This window comes from Mycteria americana, chromosome 3 (genome assembly GCF_035582795.1).
Source record: "Mycteria americana isolate JAX WOST 10 ecotype Jacksonville Zoo and Gardens chromosome 3, USCA_MyAme_1.0, whole genome shotgun sequence".
In the NCBI taxonomy this organism is placed as follows: Eukaryota; Metazoa; Chordata; class Aves; order Ciconiiformes; family Ciconiidae; genus Mycteria; species Mycteria americana.
In genome coordinates, this window is record NC_134367.1 from 104,601,084 (window position 1) to 104,618,561 (window position 17,478).

The 17,478-nt window shown below is 47.7% G+C and overlaps 1 protein-coding gene across 2 annotated transcripts in view; it reads left to right on the forward strand.

Annotated features, from left to right (window-relative positions):
- Positions 1 to 659: 659 nt before the first annotated feature.
- The window catches only part of PROX1 (prospero homeobox 1), a 44,896-nt gene continuing 28,077 nt past the window's right edge, over positions 660 to 17,478 (forward strand). For both annotated transcript variants that reach the window (XM_075496415.1, XM_075496416.1), the window contains exons 1-3: positions 660 to 1,021; positions 8,509 to 10,297; positions 16,822 to 16,929. In XM_075496415.1, coding sequence (XP_075352530.1) covers positions 8,576 to 10,297; positions 16,822 to 16,929 — 1,830 coding nt within the window. In that variant the 5' untranslated portion in view covers positions 660 to 1,021; positions 8,509 to 8,575. The remainder of the gene's footprint in view (positions 1,022 to 8,508; positions 10,298 to 16,821; positions 16,930 to 17,478) is intronic.

Below are 17,478 nucleotides of genomic sequence, written 5' to 3' on the forward strand. Positions count from 1 at the left end.
GCGCGTGGGAAATGACCCGCGCGGTCCCCGCGTACAGCCCCGCGGTGCGCGGCAGAGCCGCTGCCCCTGCGCGCCGGCGAGGGACGCCGTGGCGGGACCCGTTCCTCTCGAAGTTTGTGACCCGCGTGGGGGCAGCGCCCGCGCGCGGGGTTTGGCTTCACCGCCCCGATGTTTAACGCGGGGAGGACGCGCACCCTCGGGCAGCAGCCCCCGCGCCCCGGCACGCCTCTGCGGAAGCCTTCCCGCGTGGAAAACTTCCCCGCGCGGGGCACGGCGGAGCATCCCCCGCCCGCGCGGGCATGACTTTCCCAAACTTTCTCTTCCCTCCCCACGCGGGGCGGCTTTTGTCCGCCCCTCGCCCGTGCGCGGCGGAGGGGCGGGGGGAGGGGGCCGCCCCGTCGGGCCGCGGTGCCGGCGCGCCCGCCCGTCCGTCCGCCCGTCCGCCCCCCACGCAGGTGCGCGGCCGCCGCCACCTTCCCGCGGGGGCGGGGCGGGGCGGCCCCTCCCCCCCGCTCTCCCCTCTCCTCTCTCCCCGCTCCTGCCAAGTTCTCCCCGTCCCCCCCGTCCGTCCCAAGGAGCCTCCCGATTGGGCGCCGGGCCGGGCCCACGTCACTCGGAGCGTGACGTCTAGTCTTCCTGTTTCCTTCAGCTGTGTCTTAAAGTAAATCTTGTGGCGGTGCGGAGCGCTGCTCGGCTCGGCCAGCCCTGCCCTGCCCAGCCCTGCCCCGCGCCCCGCCACGCGCCGCTCCGCGCCACTCCGCCCCCGCGCCGCGCCGCTCCGCGCCCGCGGCCCCGCGGCCGCTGCCCTCCCGCAGCCGCTCGCCCTCCCGATTATCATATCGCGGACACGCCGGCTGCGCGCGCGTGTCCGGGTGTCCGGGTGTCCGGGTGCGGGTGTGTGTGCGCGCCCGGGTGCGTGTGCGGGGCGCGTGCGGTGTGTGCATGTGCGTGCGCGTGTCTGCCTTCCTCGCTTGCCACCGGCCAAAAAAACCGAGGCTCAGTTTCGTCGCCTTTGCACGGAGTAAGTACCCGCTCCCGCTCCGCGCCCCCTCCGTCCCTGCCTGCCTTTTCGGCCTTTTCGGGTCTTTTTTTTCTTTTTTTTTTTTTGCAAATTCGCACTTGCTTGGGCTGCTTTAAATGGGCGGGGGGCGGGGGGGGGGGATGAAATCCCCAGCAAAATACCCGTCACCGTCATCCAACCCGGGCTTCTTTTTCCAGGGGGCAAAATTGCAATGACTTTACTAGCTGAGCAGTTAATTCCCCCGTAGCTAACGCGGTGAGGATTTGTGAGCGCCGAGCCCGGCGGAGCGCTCGCCCTCGCCTGCCCGGGGCTGAGGAGTAAGTGACCTGCTCGTCGTTGGCGATTCCCCCCTCCCCGGCGCTCGCTCGCTGCCACCTTTTGTGGACCGGTCTTTATTTCGTTCCGTGGGATGGAGGGCAGTTTTGCGGGGACGGACAACGCAGCCGGTCTTCGGCTTCTTTTTGTTGTTCCGAGCTTCCTCCTCCCCCCTTCCCCGCCGAAGTTCCCCATCCCCTGCTTTAAACTCCTGCTCCGGTCCTCTGAGCCTCCTCTTTGTCTTGTTTATTATAGCTGCCTTTCTTTTTGTCTCTTCCAATTTGCTTGTCATTTGCATGTCGCTAGTTCTCCTTTTTAACCCGAGCCGGGAAGGGCAGGGACTTTTTATTCTTATTCTTCTTATCCTTGCGATCACTTTTTCATTTCCAAGGGTGGGACGAGCTGCGAATTGTGGAAATGTATAGAAAATGGGATTTGAGCGGTAGGTAGCGAGCACACGAGGAGAGATCAAATTCAAGTCGCGGGATAAGAGCCTTGATCTGGGAAAAAAGATCAGGATTCTTGGGGCTTTCTGTTTGTTTGGTTGTTGTTTGTTTTTTCTTCGGGGGGGGGGGGATTTAATTTTTTCTTAGCCTTTGGTGGAGACCTTTCTTGGCTTTTCTCATTTTCTGTGGACCGGCTGAGGGACCCGGAGCACTTTGCCCTGTGTTTAAACGGAGTTGAAGCGCGGGAGGGAGGGGTGCTGGGGGGCGCGGAGGGGGCGCGCCGGGCTGCGTTTGGGGTGAGCGGCCCGGGATGGGGGGGCACCGAAAACGCGGGGCCCGACGGGCGGCCGGGGCAGGGCTCCCCGGCACCGGGCACTCCGCGGGGGCGGAGCGGGGCCGCCCTGGGGTCCGCGCGTCTTTGCGGAGGGGGGAGAAAGTTGCGCGTCTCCCCGCGGCCGCGTTGCAGCGGGGCGGCGGGCAGGGCCGGGCAGGGCAGGGCAGGGCCGGGCCGGCGGGGACCGGGGCAGGTGCGGGGCGGCTGCGGGGCGCGGGGGGTGCCGGCCGCCGGCTCCCTGTGCCGCCGGACGGGTGGCGGGGTGAGCCGCGGGAAGCAGGTGGGTAAGTAAGTGTCCGCGGCCGGTCTGCGCGCCCGAAAGGCGCGTCCGAGGTGGGACGGAGCGCTCGGAGGGGTCGGTGTCACGTCCGTGTGCCCCGTCTGCGGCAACAGCAGGTAGGGAGGATATTAGCTTAGTATCTTTGACGAAGTAGGAGATGTCAGTCAGGGCTGGCGGGGGAGACGGCTGCAGGCTAGAGGTGCCCTTGAATGTCGGGCGAAAGTTCCCCGGGCGAGGATTTGGAAACCCGCTCGTTTGCCACAGGTCCCGGGTGCTCGCGGCGAAGGCCGGGGTGTTTCTGGCTGCGCGGCGAGCGTCACCCCAAAACCCTCATCCGGGGCTGGGGACGGGCGGGGGGCACGTGGAAGCGCGTCCGCGCGCCCATGGCCATCGCTCGGTGGCGGAAGGGTCCGGTGGTGTCTAACGCAGGGCACAGAAACACGGCGGTGTCACCGCGAGGTGTAAAAGCTCAGATTATTTGTCACTTCCATGGTCTGTAGAGGTTTGGCAGTAGGCAGGATGAATTATATGGAGGCAGTTTCCGTACCCGTAGATTTGCATGTGGCACATACCCTTTACGTCGTCTTCTCGCAGTTTTTCTGCGAGTTGCCATCAATCACGTAAAGTTTATGACCACTGCAGCTCGTTTTGCATTTATTTTGTCTGCTTTTTGTCCAGAGCTTACCTTTAACAGCAGTATCACATACTGTGAAATGTTTATTAATACTCAAGGGTAGACAGAGTATCAAGATTTCATGAGTTGATCTGTGATAAAAAGTACAATGTATATACTTTTCGCTAACAGCTCCCTATTAAACTATTCTGTAAAGTATCTTACGTTTTCTGAATGGCACCGTCAGTATATACAGTTAACTTTCCTGCCGGCTGAACTCTGAGGCCTCTCCGTTTATATGACTTGTCTTTTTTATGATCGGTTGATAAATTAAGATAGTCATAAGAATGGACACATTTTGAAACTGGAGCTTAATTTGATTCAGGGCAGAATTGTAAATACTGCAATTTGTAGTCTCTAAATCGTGATTTATTCTGTCTCAAAGTGCAGCCTAACTGCTAGATTAACTAATTCAAGAATTGTGGTTTAACGACATCGTGTAGCATGGAAAAAAGAAGTCTTGGAAAACTTGGGCTGAGTTCGTAGTAGGAATCTTGCAAACGTTTCAGTATTGTCTCTGCACGGAGACCATGTGAGTTATTTTCTTCACGATCAGTGAAATAACAGGGACCAAACTGGCTTGAGAGGAGGAAAATGTTTTCAGTTTTCTACCTTGAGCAGCTCAGTTTCCTTTTCTCATTCAAAGAATCTGTTTCCTCAAGCAGTGCCGAGCACGGATACGTGATGGAGGGCCGTGCATCTCCCCAAAATAAAGGCCTGAACTAATGAGATGCCGAATCCCTCTGTCAGTTCTCCCTCTAGTCGATGGGCACTGAGGATGTTTGGCATTCACGGGAATTGCTGAATACCTTGCTGGATTGGGCCCTGGGTATCACCAGGCTCATAAAACGAGGGTGGCTTTTTTCTTTAAGGCTAAAGAGCGTAATTTTGAAGTAAATCAGGCTCTGATTTTTACTTCTTCTTACGGATAAAGCCTAATAAAGTAGTTGTTACTGCACAAATAGTTGCTCATCATTTCTGCCTTGTTTCAAATTCTTTGACTAGACATCTCAGCTAAGGGAGTTAGATAACCCCTTCTCCCAAGAAAACTTGCGTCAGAGCCGTACAAAAAGGTAGTACTTTCTCATTAGTGGCTAACGTGATTTTAGCACTGAACAGATCTATGGTGAATAGATGTCATCTGTTCTTCGGATTTTAGCTGTGGTTTTGTGCGTGAAATGCTGTTGACTGGAATAATTTTCATCCTGCGCTTCCTGGCTGATTCTGGCAAAGCCATACCCCGTGTAGTGCTTTAGAGTGAAAGATCTAAATATTTCTATTAGCAGAAGCGTGTTAAATTTCTTGTGTGGTGTTGGCATAACGGGCTGACATGAAGCAGGCAGACGCTGGACCAAAGAAAGTAGTCGGCTTGTGAAAAGATAGGAACAATTTCAGCTCTATAAACTGGTATCTCCTTGAATTCATCCATGAATCTTCGTCAAGTTTAGCACTTTACTGCTGTGTATTTAGTAGCTGTTCAGGTTAGGCTAGGGTCCTTCAGAGTGGCTGAGGAGGGTGAGTTTGAATTTACATCTCCTTTGTATCTCATAGGTGTATGAATTAATCTGGGAGAAAATGGTAGGCATCTTTGTAGATCAAGATGAGTTAACAAAATTGATTACAGAAATTGATTTATTTGCAATGAGTGTGGTTAAATACCTGACATCATATTCCTTTCTAAAGACCGTTATAGCCAAAGGTTTGGTAACAGTAACTCTTGGATACCTAGAAATTAATCTGTTTCCAGTTAAAATGTCAATGCATATCAAAAGGATATGAAACAAACCCATGTCTGTAGCTGCTGTGCTGTTAAGAGGTTATTCATAGCTACATTTTAATCCTATCTCCTTAAACAAAAGTTTTGAAAGTAAATTTGTAAATAAAATACTGCAAGCTATGGTTGTGGATGGACTTAGAAAGTGCTGAGGCCCTTGGTATGATTTTTAATTACAGGGGCATGGAAAATGTTCGGGTTTTGAGAAAGCCGCATCGTGCGAGTTGAGGCTCGGGAAGTGGAGGGTAAATTTAACGTAAACTACACTTGGCATGCAAGGAGTATCAAAAGTGACGTGGAAAGCAAATTTAACCTTCACAAATTTAAAACTCTGTAACTGGGAAAGAAATGATGCTTCTGCAGATTTCTACATAGATCTTGACAGCCTAAGCTGTCTTTCTAACTCTATATTTCTGGGTAGCTGTACAGAGACATTAGATGTATGAAATACAGTTTTGAGACAACGTGCAGCCAAAGTACTGGTACTACGTAAAGGACACAAACTTCCTAATTGTTTCCCCTCCCCAAGAGTTCCCTATTTATCCAGTTCTAATCAGTATCAGTCTGCCATCGTGGCTGGGATTTTGCATCCCGCTGTACGTGCCATTCCACTTCCCTTGAGGTGTGAATTGGTTTTGGTCCTCCGAGACCAAAATATTAACTGGCTGTTCAGTATTCATTCTGTTTTGTCAGGCTAAAGTAGAACTATTCCTCATATTTAAGCCGAAAGGCACGTAAGCCTTAAAGCTGGCGGTCTGTAGGCTTGGGATAACACCAGGGCAAATGGGAGACGTTGCTTAATACCCAGGTTAAGTGTATGATAACTCCGATGCTTTCAGCTTCCAGCGAGGGAAGGAGGGGGCATCGCTCCGGAGCACCTCCTGCCGCATGTTTGCGATGGCAGGAATGGACAGGCGAGCAGCTGCTGGTACGGGGGCTCGGGGAGAGGAAAATGGACACTGGGGAGGAAGGATGCGTGGCAATGACCTTCCAACCTGGCGCAGGACAGCCTATTTCCTGAGCTGCTGACTCAAGGGTACAGCAAGCCCTCCCCACGCGTGTCCTTGGTTGGGATTGGGCAAGAGAGAGGGAAACAGTGGTCAGGCACCTCAAATTTGCTGGGAAATGTGCAAAACTTGAAACCTGACGTGAGGTTTTTGGTGTGAGTCTGGGAACTTATTGCTGGATCTTAATCAAGCACGGCTTGACTACAGAAAAGGAAGGAAAAGCGTGAAGGTTTTTGGTGTTGGTGGTTTTTTTTTTCTATTGGCAAGTATTATCTTTATGGAGAATGCCTTTAGAATATCTTACGTGCAGTAAGCAAGAGCTCTTTCGGTTATCTTGCAATTAGTTTATACCGCTTTCAAATGAGCACCACTAGACTGAAAGATCAACCTTGACCCTGGTTTATCCTGTGCCAGTGTTGCCTGCTTAAAAACTCCGGTGGCGGTCGCCCCTTTCCACCCCCTGAGGACTTGGCTGTTTATTTACAAAAACAACCCTTCGGAAATCTCGACTCCTCAGATTTTTTTTAGATGAAGACCTAATTGTAAGAGCCTGATTCTGCTCCCTGAAAAACTCCATTTGCATTAATTGAGAGGAAGCAGGAGACGGTCTTTTACAACACATACTGCCAAGCAGGGCCCGATCCTACCACTCGCACATAGCAGGATTTCGGTGTCCCTGGACTGCCGGGGAGTTGCTTGCAGGGTGGGATGCTGCCTGGTGTGCAGGTGGTAGAATTGGGCCCCTGCAACAGAACTCCTTGTTATTTTCTTATTATCGTGAGGTCTCCAAACTTCACTTGCTTAATGTGCTTCTTGATAAGGAATGATTTCTGAAGGCGGTGTCCTGATAACAGTGTAAGGCTCTGGATTTCCCATCTGAATTCATGACCTTTGTTTTTTTTTTTTAATTTTTATCATTCTTTGCTTTCCTGTATGCAAGGAGCCAGTTAATGTAAACAAACATCACGTCCCTTGCATAACTGTCTCTGACACCAAATCTCTGAAAATTCTTTTAGTACATCCAGAATATGTGGGCAAAGGCTGCAGAATAAACATAATGTTTCTAAGTATTAAGAGCTTTTTTTTTTCATCCAGGTTGCAAACTAAGCATTGACTACTGTCTTGATTTTACACGTTATTTCATGCTGAAATTATGCCTATTTGCATGGATAGTCATTCTTTAAAACTAGCCACAGATGCAGTCCTAGGGAGCACGTAGATGTTTTTACAGGTGAACTGAAAGAGATGGGAGCAATTCCAAAAAGTCTGCATGCTGCCTTTGGCAATATACCCTGTTATTGTGAAGATTGTGCTCTGTTAAGCAAATGTAAAGTTTAATATTAGATAAGCGTCGCATGAAAAATATTTTAATTTTCCTCAGTGTTAACTTTTAAGAAACAGGAAAGAGCGTCTAGTGCTTTATGTGCAATGTGAGTTTAGCATCACTAGTTAATAAGTCACAAATTATGTCAAGAGCCTTTTACAAAATGCAAGGAAGTGTGTTATCTTTTTATGCTGTGTTCCTGGGAAACAATGAGAGTTCATATAAAGAGAAGGTATCTTCCTTTCTCACGCAGCTGATTGATGTTATTTCTTTCATCTTTCCATATTTTTTCTCATCTTTTCTGCATGTCACAGGAAATAAGATTCTGTGTATTCCAAATATTACATGTAAGAAGGGCTTCACTGGGCATTCGAGATGCTGTTCTTGGAGATTTTTCTACAGCAGAGAGATGTGGCACTGAACATGCCTCGTTTCTGCTAAGCAAAAAATTTAACGTCATGTATTTTAGTGTACGAAATACAGAATCTTCAGCCTTTGGTAGCAGGGCTGGGAGAATATAAGTTCAGAAAAGGGAAGGAATGTATGGGGAATTCAAAACACTGTCATGGCTAGTCACTGGTACATACGAGGCTATGCTAACGAACTACATTTTGGCCTTTATTTGATTACATCTCTGTAAATATTATAATCCTGACCATAAAATATTTTAATGCATTTTTGCTTTGCTGAATAAATGTTTCCCTAATGATTTAAGAGAGGGGTTTTTTTTTCCCCAGTGTAAGCCTAAATGCGTCTATGATTTCTTTGCCTTTCACATCCACATATACTATCCTACCTATAATTAAGTGAAAGTTGTTGTTTTGACCTTCGAATGTTTATTTACCCGTTTTATCTCTCTTTAAAAAGCAAAACTACAATTACGGGTTTTACATCACCCTTGAATTTTTTAATCCAAATTTTATACAATTTCTTGTTTTAACAATAAAACTTAAATAAGGAGTACTTTCATCTTCTTTTGTAACATGTATCTCAATGCCCTAAATTTAATCAATTGGTTGTCAGAGGCTGTGTTCTTCTAATCTACTCTTTCTTCTGAAGATAAACAGTATCATTTTAGGCATTTGTGCAAGAGAATCATATTACTGGTGCTTAAGCAGTTTTTGCTTTTTTAAATCTTAATCCATCTTAAACCAGTGGAGCAGAAATATTTAAAAATGTTTCATTTCAAGCAGAGTGCATAATAAATTGCAATAATTGTAATGTGCCATAAATCCCAGAGCCTATGCATTTTGCATTTTATTCAGGATTGAGGTCAGGAAATTTGGAGAAATTTAAAGAAAATGATTCATCAGTCCTTTTGTTCTGTTGGCCAGGGTCCCAGGATTCTTGAGCTGAGCCCAGCTGACAAGCTTTTGAAGATGGCACAATAACAGTCCAGTGATGCCTGACCATGACAGCACAGCCCTCTTAAGCAGGCAAACCAAGAGAAGAAGAGTTGACATTGGAGTGAAAAGGACGGTAGGGACAGCATCTGCATTTTTTGCAAAGGCAAGAGCAACGTTTTTTAGTGCCATGAATCCCCAAGGTTCAGAGCAGGATGTCGAGTATTCAGTGGTGCAGCATGCAGATGGGGAAAAGTCAAATGTACTCCGCAAGCTGCTGAAGAGGGCGAACTCATATGAAGATGCCATGATGCCTTTTCCAGGAGCAACCATAATTTCCCAGCTGTTGAAAAATAACATGAACAAAAATGGTGGCACGGAGCCCAGTTTCCAAGCCAGTGGTCTCTCTAGTACAGGCTCAGAAGTACATCAGGAGGATGTATGCAGCAACTCTTCAAGAGACAGCCCCCAAGAGTGTCTTTCCCCTTTTGGCAGGCCGACTATGAGCCAGTTTGATGTGGATCGGTTATGCGACGAGCACCTGAGAGCTAAACGCGCCCGGGTTGAGAATATAATTCGGGGTATGAGCCATTCCCCCAGTGTGGCATTAAGGGGCAATGAAAACGAAAGAGAAATAGCTCCGCAGTCTGTGAGTCCCCGAGAAAGTTACAGAGAAAACAAACGCAAGCAAAAGCTGCCGCAGCAGCAGCAGCAGAGTTTCCAGCAGCTGGTTTCGGCGAGGAAAGAGCAGAAGCGAGAGGAGCGCAGACAGCTGAAGCAGCAGCTGGAGGACATGCAGAAGCAGCTGCGCCAGCTGCAGGAGAAGTTCTACCAGATCTACGACAGCACCGACTCCGAAAATGATGAAGATGGCAACCTGTCTGAAGACAGCATGCGCTCCGAAACCATGGACGCGAGGGCCGGCGACTCCGTCGGCAGGTCGGACAACGAGATGTGCGAGCTGGACCCAGGGCAGTTCATCGACCGGGCGCGGGCCCTTATCCGGGAGCAGGAGATCGCGGAGAACAAGCCGAAAAGAGAAGGTCCCAAGGAGAAGGAGCAAGGGCCAAACGCCTTCCACCCCGAAGGCAAACATTTGGCTGAGACGCTGAAGCAGGAGCTGAACACCGCCATGTCGCAAGTCGTGGACACGGTGGTCAAAGTTTTCTCATCCAAGCCCTCCCGCCAGCTTCCTCAGGTCTTCCCGCCTCTCCAGATCCCGCAGGCGAGGTTCGCCGTCAACGGGGAGAACCACAACTTCCACACGGCCAACCAGCGCCTGCAGTGCTTTGGGGACGTCATCATTCCCAACCCCCTCGACACCTTCGGCAGCGTCCCCATGCCCGGCGCCACCGACCAAACCGAGGCGCTGCCCCTCGTCGTCCGCAAAAACTCCTCTGACCAATCCGCCTCAGCCCCGCCAGCCGGCGGCCATCACGCCTCCCTGCACCAGTCCCCGCTCTCAGCCACCGCCGGCTTCTCCACCTCCTCCTTCCGCCACCCCTTCCCGCTGCCCCTCATGGCCTACCCCTTCCAGAGCCCCCTGGGCGCCCCGTCGGCCTCCTTCCCGGGGAAAGAGCGCGCCTCCCCCGAATCCCTCGACCTGACCCGGGAGACCACCAGCCTGCGGACCAAGATGTCATCGCACCACATGAACCACCACCCCTGCTCGCCGGCCCACCCCCCCAGCGCCGCCGAGGGCCTCTCCTTGTCCCTCATAAAGTCCGAGTGCGGCGACCTGCAAGACATGTCCGAAATCTCGCCCTACTCGGGAAGTGCAATATCCTTTTCGAAAGACGAGCGATAACCCGGCGGTGGCCGGTGGGAGAGGACGAGGGGCCGTGCCCGTGTCCTGGGGCCTCCCCCAGGCACTGTGGGAGCGGGGCGCTCGGGGGGGAGCGGGCGGGGGGCTTGGCGAGGCCAAATAAAATGCCAGCTGTTGGCTGATGGCACTCCTTCAGCGACGGTGTTCGCATAAAATAGCCACCTGCCTTCCCCGAGCCTTTTAGACCGTCCTGTGGGGTCAGGAAGCCAGCCAGGCCCACGACCTGGGTGCCTGTGGGTTTTCCCCAGGCTGGCGAGTCCTTCCCCAGGCAGGGAGGTGATCGAGGGGGCATTGCCCTCGGCCGAAAACTGTTCAAGCCACGGCCGCCTCCTTTCCCTCCCCTGCCGGGCCAACGCGCGACCTGTGTTCATGGTGTCGTGGCTGGGGCTCGCAGAGAGCCGTGGTCTGGTCATCCTGGGCCTTCAGCTCTCAAGCGCGTAAGGGAAACGAAGCACAAAAGACACAGGTACTGATATATTCAGGCTGCATCAAGTTCTTTCCCCCACCCAGAGGTCTGTTCCTCAGCCCTTGTGCAGCTGCCTGCTATGCATGATTAACCTCTGTTCAGCCATACACAGAAATCTTTTGTCCTAACATACACAAAGCAAATTATTTTGGAAAGCTAGAGAGAACAATTAAATATAAAACTTCAGCTGTATTAAATTTACAGGACACTTCCCCTGCTTAAAAAAGAGATGATAATAAAATCTCTCTTTTTAGCTCAATAGCAGGCTTTAGTTAGGGGAAAAAATCCATCTCTGCCTTTATTTAGGCATATCCAGACATAGTAACGATCTTTTCTTTCTTTTTTCCTGGAAACTAGTACTAGATTTTTTTTTTTTCTTTTTTAGCAATAACACCTCCCACTCCTTGCATCTTTTCCCCTAATGTGCTTTTTGGTCAAAAGATTTTTCTTCCAAGTACAGTCGTATTAAAAGTGAATAAAATACCATGTCTGCCTGATGCTAAAATTGAGGATTTTGAATGAAGGGTAGAACGATGTTTTATCCCAGCTCCAAGACCCCAGCAGAAGGCAACAGCGCAAGCACAGAGCCTTAGATGCAGCTAATTTCGTTCCCCAGTTGATGGAAGTAATTGCGACTGAATAACTCTGCCCCTCCCTGAGTAAGGGTAGTGATGCTGAGAAACTTGTCCCCTTTCCAGGGGTATCACGTGAAGGCGGATGCACAGGGCTGTACCCCATCGCTGGATATCTTCTAGGCAATTAATAACTCTGGTGGTTTTAGATTAATTTAACCACATTGTATGTAGACGTGTTAAATCCTTAGGAGGGTGCTGGCAGGGCTCGAGACCCCCTGGTTACCCGGACTTCCCATCCCTCCCATGGCAGTGGGCGCTACTGGGACGAAGGCAGGTGCTGCAGGTCCAGAGCCCATCACCACCAGTCTTTGATCTGACTTAGGTCAAGCCTGAGTCAAGAATTGCTGCTGTCTGACCTGTATGAATAGTCCCATTTCTATAGGGGGAAGTGTTCCGGGTTGGAAAGCACCTTCCTTAGCTGTTGGTGTTTTCGAGAGCCAGCTGGTAGTGGACATGATGTTTGAGGGACCTCTTTCCCGACAGAGGATCTCACTGCTGCATTGGTAGCAGGGAAATCTTCTCCTTGCCATATACGTTGTATGGCAAAACAGAGGAGTCGGTCTAAATCCAGCATCACTCACAGTTACTGCCAGTTACTTTTGGAGATCCAAACTGAAAATCTCTCCTGCATATTGAAATGCAAGCTGCGATGCTCGGAAAGCAGTCCCGAGGTCAACAGGAGTGGCAGCTGAGGGCAAGACTCAGGCCAGAGCAATTAAGTAATTTCTACCAAACAGTACAGTGGCATACTAATTGTTTTTGTATAAACGTAGTTCTCCCATCCTGGGAGGGGAGTGAGCAGAGGTAAAAAACGCCAAGCGTGTGAACTAGGAGTAGTTACGGGGCTGCACGTGATCCTCTCCATCCGTGGAGCGTCTCTCCCTCGTCCCTGCCATTTCTCCCCCTTTCTCCTGCTCAGTCTCACTGGCGGTCGCTAACGGAGCTTGTTGCTTCTGCGGAAACAGGGGTGCGAGAGTCCCCCGCCGCTCCCAGGCTTAGCCAGGGGAAGCGCCGAGTGGAGTGACTCCCTTCCTCCTCCCTTGCCCTGCTTCTTCCCCTGCCGTTGTGAAAGTGCTCCGACTTCCCCACCTAGACGCTATATTGCGGGCTGCAGTTTGATCTGGGTTTCGATACAGACCTGTTGGGACAAACAGATTTATTAAAGAGCGCTTCTACACAACGTGTACCCTGGTATACGGCTCAGCTGTGGGGATGGCTGTTTTTTTCTAGCAGTGGCTCGTTTGTCCAGGTAGCTTGCAGTTTCCAGGAAAAGGCACAGTATGGAGGTTGGTTTGTTTGTGGTCGATTCTGTTGTGGCACTTCTATTTGACATGGTTGAATGTGCATATATAGGCAATATATTTCTTGGGAGAAGCAGATCTTTCTTCCCTGCAGAAAGCAACATCTGTTTTCCTGGACAATACAGCCAGGATGAGAACATAAGACTAGCAGACACAGCCAAGTTCAGGTTTTAGTAGTAGGCTAAAACACTGAACCAGCCTGGTTTGGTTTTTTGTTTTTTGTTCTTTTTTTTTTCCTAAGCAACGCCTGTAGAACGTATCTGATCGTGCTTTGCTGAATTGCAGAAGGAAATGGTTAATGTTTGCGTATGTTGCTAAACAAGATAAGATGCACCTGCAGCACGAATTCCCATCTTGGTCATGAATGCAGTCTGTATCTTTGCAAACGAATCTGTTTAATCAAATATTAAGTTTTATTCAAATTCCAAAAGAAACAGACAGCGAATTGTTTTTCTGCACGGTCTTCCTTTGTCATGCATCCTCTTTGCATCTCAAGAAAAATAGCCTTGTTCAGTCCCAAAACATTTGCATAGATCAAAATTGAAGCACAGCAGTAGTTTGTGTGCTGTTAAGACATCTGTAAAGGTGAAGAAGCTTAGCGTGCTCTCCCTGGCAGGAGGGCTTTAAAACATTAGTGAAACTTTCTACAATTTATTTATTTTTAAACAGAATTCCAGTCCAACTGGAATGAGTTTCACAGTCCCAATATATGAAAGCTATAATTAGTGAATTACAACATTTTGAAATGCGGAGTTATTACATCTGACTAGAATTAAACTAATTAAACTTAAAAGAAAAAGAGCGATTGTACAGCAAGCTGGATAACTCCGTGCTGTTGATAAAACCTGGGTGATGAACGAGTACTTTCCAGCCAGCCCGTTCTTCGAAGGGTCTTGAAGATGCTCTGAGATACAGCTATTTGGAGCTTTGCTGATTAAAAGCACCTGAGGGGTAACTTAAGGAGCAGCTTGGCTTTGCTAGTGCAGGTTTTTTACCTGATGCGGCCTGTTGTTACCTCTTTTCCTTCAGCTCAACACATGTGTGGGCTAGAAAAGCCTGTTAGAGCATTTGTAGGAGCTCAGGCTGAGAGTAACAGGAGCGAAAGATCATCACTGAAAAATATTTTTGCAAAAGAGGAGCGTTACCTGGGAGGATTGAAGTGCAAATGAGTCAAATGCTGTGCAATGCCACCCCGTGCTTCTCCAGTTAAAACGCACAAGAGCGTGTATATGGTTCGTTCCCAGTCTTTCGCTTCCTATTTCTTAGCATTTTGCCTTTTTGCTGCTGCGTTAGGTGAGGTTACGTTGTACTGTGTAAACGCACGACGCTGAGACTCAGGTTGTTTGAACACCGCTTTAGGTTCAGCTGCAGTACGCTGTTCCTCTGATCTTTTATGTTCCCGAGCAGATGTCTTTCATTAATTTATGGATTTATCATCTTTTCTTTCTCTCCTTTTTTTTTTCTTTCCTTTTTTTTTTTTTTTTTTTTTTTTACACCTGGCAGCTGGCTCAAGTTTCAGCAGTTATTGTCTATTTTGCATTACCCATAGAATTGAATGTCATCTGTCTTCACAAAGCTATAGCTAAGAGAATTGAGGCAAGCCACACGAGCTGCTGGGACAGAGCTTGTTTGCGTTCCATTCGGCACCCCTCCTCCCTTTACCTCCTTAATATTTATTTGTGCTCGTTTTCTTTCCTGGCCTTGAATGGGGCTTAGCTCGTGTTCGGTACAGCTGTATGTTTACTGAATCTATTTCATCATGAGTCATTGTGCGTGTGTAAGTATCCTGGAAACAGCTAGTGCTTTCTTGGAAGAACAGTTGCTTTTCAGCCCAAGCACTTAAAAAGGAAATTAAGCAATTGGTCAGTTCAGTTTTTTTCTGAAATAGCAATGGGTTATCTAATTCTTCGCTCTTAAGTCTGTCATTAACTATTTTTTGCTAGATTATTACAGATCATGTCTTTTATCACAGTAAAGCGTTAACCTTAGGATCAAGATATACAGATTTGTGGCATATTTGATATCGCTTTAAAGGCTGCCAAGTGCTTAAGAACAAGTATAATTTTAATAAAAAATGGATTTCTGGGAATTTGAGTCTCAGAACATCTTTTAATATATGTTTCATTCAATATCAATATCCTCTGGCATTAGAGCAGAAAATATTTAAAAATCCTAAATGCAGAAGGAATCCAAATGCTTAGACAACTGTCTAATATGCTTAAATCCAGCAAATATGAGAGCTTTTTTTGAAAGTTTAAGTCCATCTTTGAGCTTGCATTGAAAGACAATATACGCCAAACCTGATATTAACATGTTGTCAGCGTCAGAGGAATTGCAAATTAAGGAGACTTAGGATTTTTTTTTTTCTTTTACTTATTGGAGTACCCCTTTCGACCCCCACTTTCCTGAAAGGATCGTATAACAAAATGGATTTCTGGCGTAGAAGTTTTGATTTGTCTAAAACTCTTATCACTAAGCAATAGGTGACAGCTTGCTACTATTATTTCACTTACGTCTTTTGACAGATGGCACTGCAGAGTGTAATGCTCTTTTAGACTTCTCTATCAGTCTAATGGAGGTAACTGGAGGTTCTTTCAACTCTTCTCTTGGCACAAGAAGTATGTCAGTCATAAATTATCTTCTTTGTAATGATTAAGCATCTAAAACAAAATGCAAGTTCAGCTGAGGCGTTTTCCGTGTACTTCCAGATAATAAGACGTTTTTCAACTAATATTGTCAGTGACTTTTTTTTTTAAATGCGACATTTTTCCAATCTAAAAATGAACATTGTAACTGAAATAAAGGGAAAGGGTTTCAGCAGATTTCACGAATTAGAGAAGAAGAAGCCTAGCTAATCATCAGTAGCCTGCTGATAAAAATCAGTCTGGGTTTCCCATCTCGAGGCCTGGAATGAGATGTTCTGTGCTGACGTGCGCCCGGCCGTAAGGTGGAAGAGGCACCTTGGCTGCAGCGCATCTGTCAACTTGGTTGACCTTCCCCCCACCATAAGGTGTGAACCGAGTGAAATTTTCAACAATTGTGTTTAGGAGAAACAGTCCTTAGAGAAGCTTCTGGGAAGAACCCTTAATTGACCTTGTGGGGGCCACATTGATTTTCTCCACGTGCATCTTCATTTCTGATAAATTATAAAGCCATTAATTTGCTGAGGAAATGGCAGGGCCAGCCTGCGGCACAGATGTGACCAGAGCCGTCCTAGCACGCAGTACACAAAAGAGAGCCAAGAAGCTGGGAGAAAAATCAGCAAGCTGAGATTGTTATGGTTAGCTTCACATTCCCTTGGGAACTCTTTTAGTTGCTTCTGTTTACAGATAAATAGGCTGCCTTATAGGGTAAGTGGCCATTTATTGATCTGCTAGCCCACATTTATTGATTGGTTAGCCCCAAATACAGCTTCGTTCTCCGAGGAGTTAACTGTGTAAATCAGGAGGCGACAAGTTTGTGGCGGGGGGATTGAGCGGCAGAGGGGCTCTGCCCATTACAAATTTCGCTTTGATTTGCAAGGCAGCCACTGGAGCAAAGCAACAGCAGGAGTAGAGAGAGGTACTCAAGATGTTAAAATTTATCGACACAAATGAAACAGGTGAAACGTACTGCCTGTATAAAACATTGCTCAAAATGATAAAGCGCCTCTGATCGTCTCACGTGCGTTAGCTTTCTCTCGTGCGAGTGGCACAACACGGAGAGAAAAAGAAACTTTGGGGCTGGCATTGCAAAGGAGAGGGGGAAAAAGCTTCCGATAAGTTTTCTGCGGCACATGCTTCGTGCATTTGTTGCCTTAGCAACAAGTGAACATACATATGGTACACAAGCCGTAAACTTGCAAGATTCCCGAGACCCAGCACCAAAACTGATAGGAAATACAGGGTTGAAGTTACATGGCCTCGCATCCCTCATTTAGCTATTTTACAGAAAATTACAGCGCAGCAATTTAAATGTTAATATTTTCTCCTGTAGTCTGGGGAACTGCAGAGTATTTAAGGGGGCACTTTCCTAGCTCGGTACGTTCAGAAACAGCTTTCTCAAGAACAGCATTTTCCTTTACTAATTCAATCCTACATGCAGGAAGGCTTGTCACCGAATCACTTGAAAAAGGCCAAGCTCATGTTCTTTTACACCCGGTACCCAAGTTCCAATATGCTGAAAACCTACTTCTCAGACGTAAAGGTAAGAAAATCTCTCCCCCCCCGCCTCCTTACTGCATGCTATTATTTGCTCATGAAACGGTATCTTGTTATCATATTGGAGATTAATAATATTTCTGGGTATACAAAGGTTACAGCTGACTTTATTCACTTGTTCTTCCTGTTGAGGTGCACCCTGCTTGTGCCTGGGCGAGGAAAGGGGATGTTTTTAAATTAAAAATAAAAAATCATTGACATTTTAGAGCCAAGTAGGAATAATTATTACAGTAAATTGAACCGTTTTCATTATACATATCCTATTAAAAAAAGAGATTTCTGGGTGGTAGAAATGTACTTCCAAGAACATTTTGGAGCAGTTCTCAAGTGCTCCCTTATTGTTTCATTTCGGTTGGTTTCCTCATATTTGTGCTTACATAAGCAGAGTGTAGAATCCCTTTCTTTCTGTCAAAAAGAAACAGTACATTGAAATTCTCCATGCAGAAGCTGCTTAAAAACAAAAGTGATGATTGTCTCTTATTTACAACTTAATTTGTTGTTGATGCAGAGTACACTGAGCATAAGGAGGATGAAT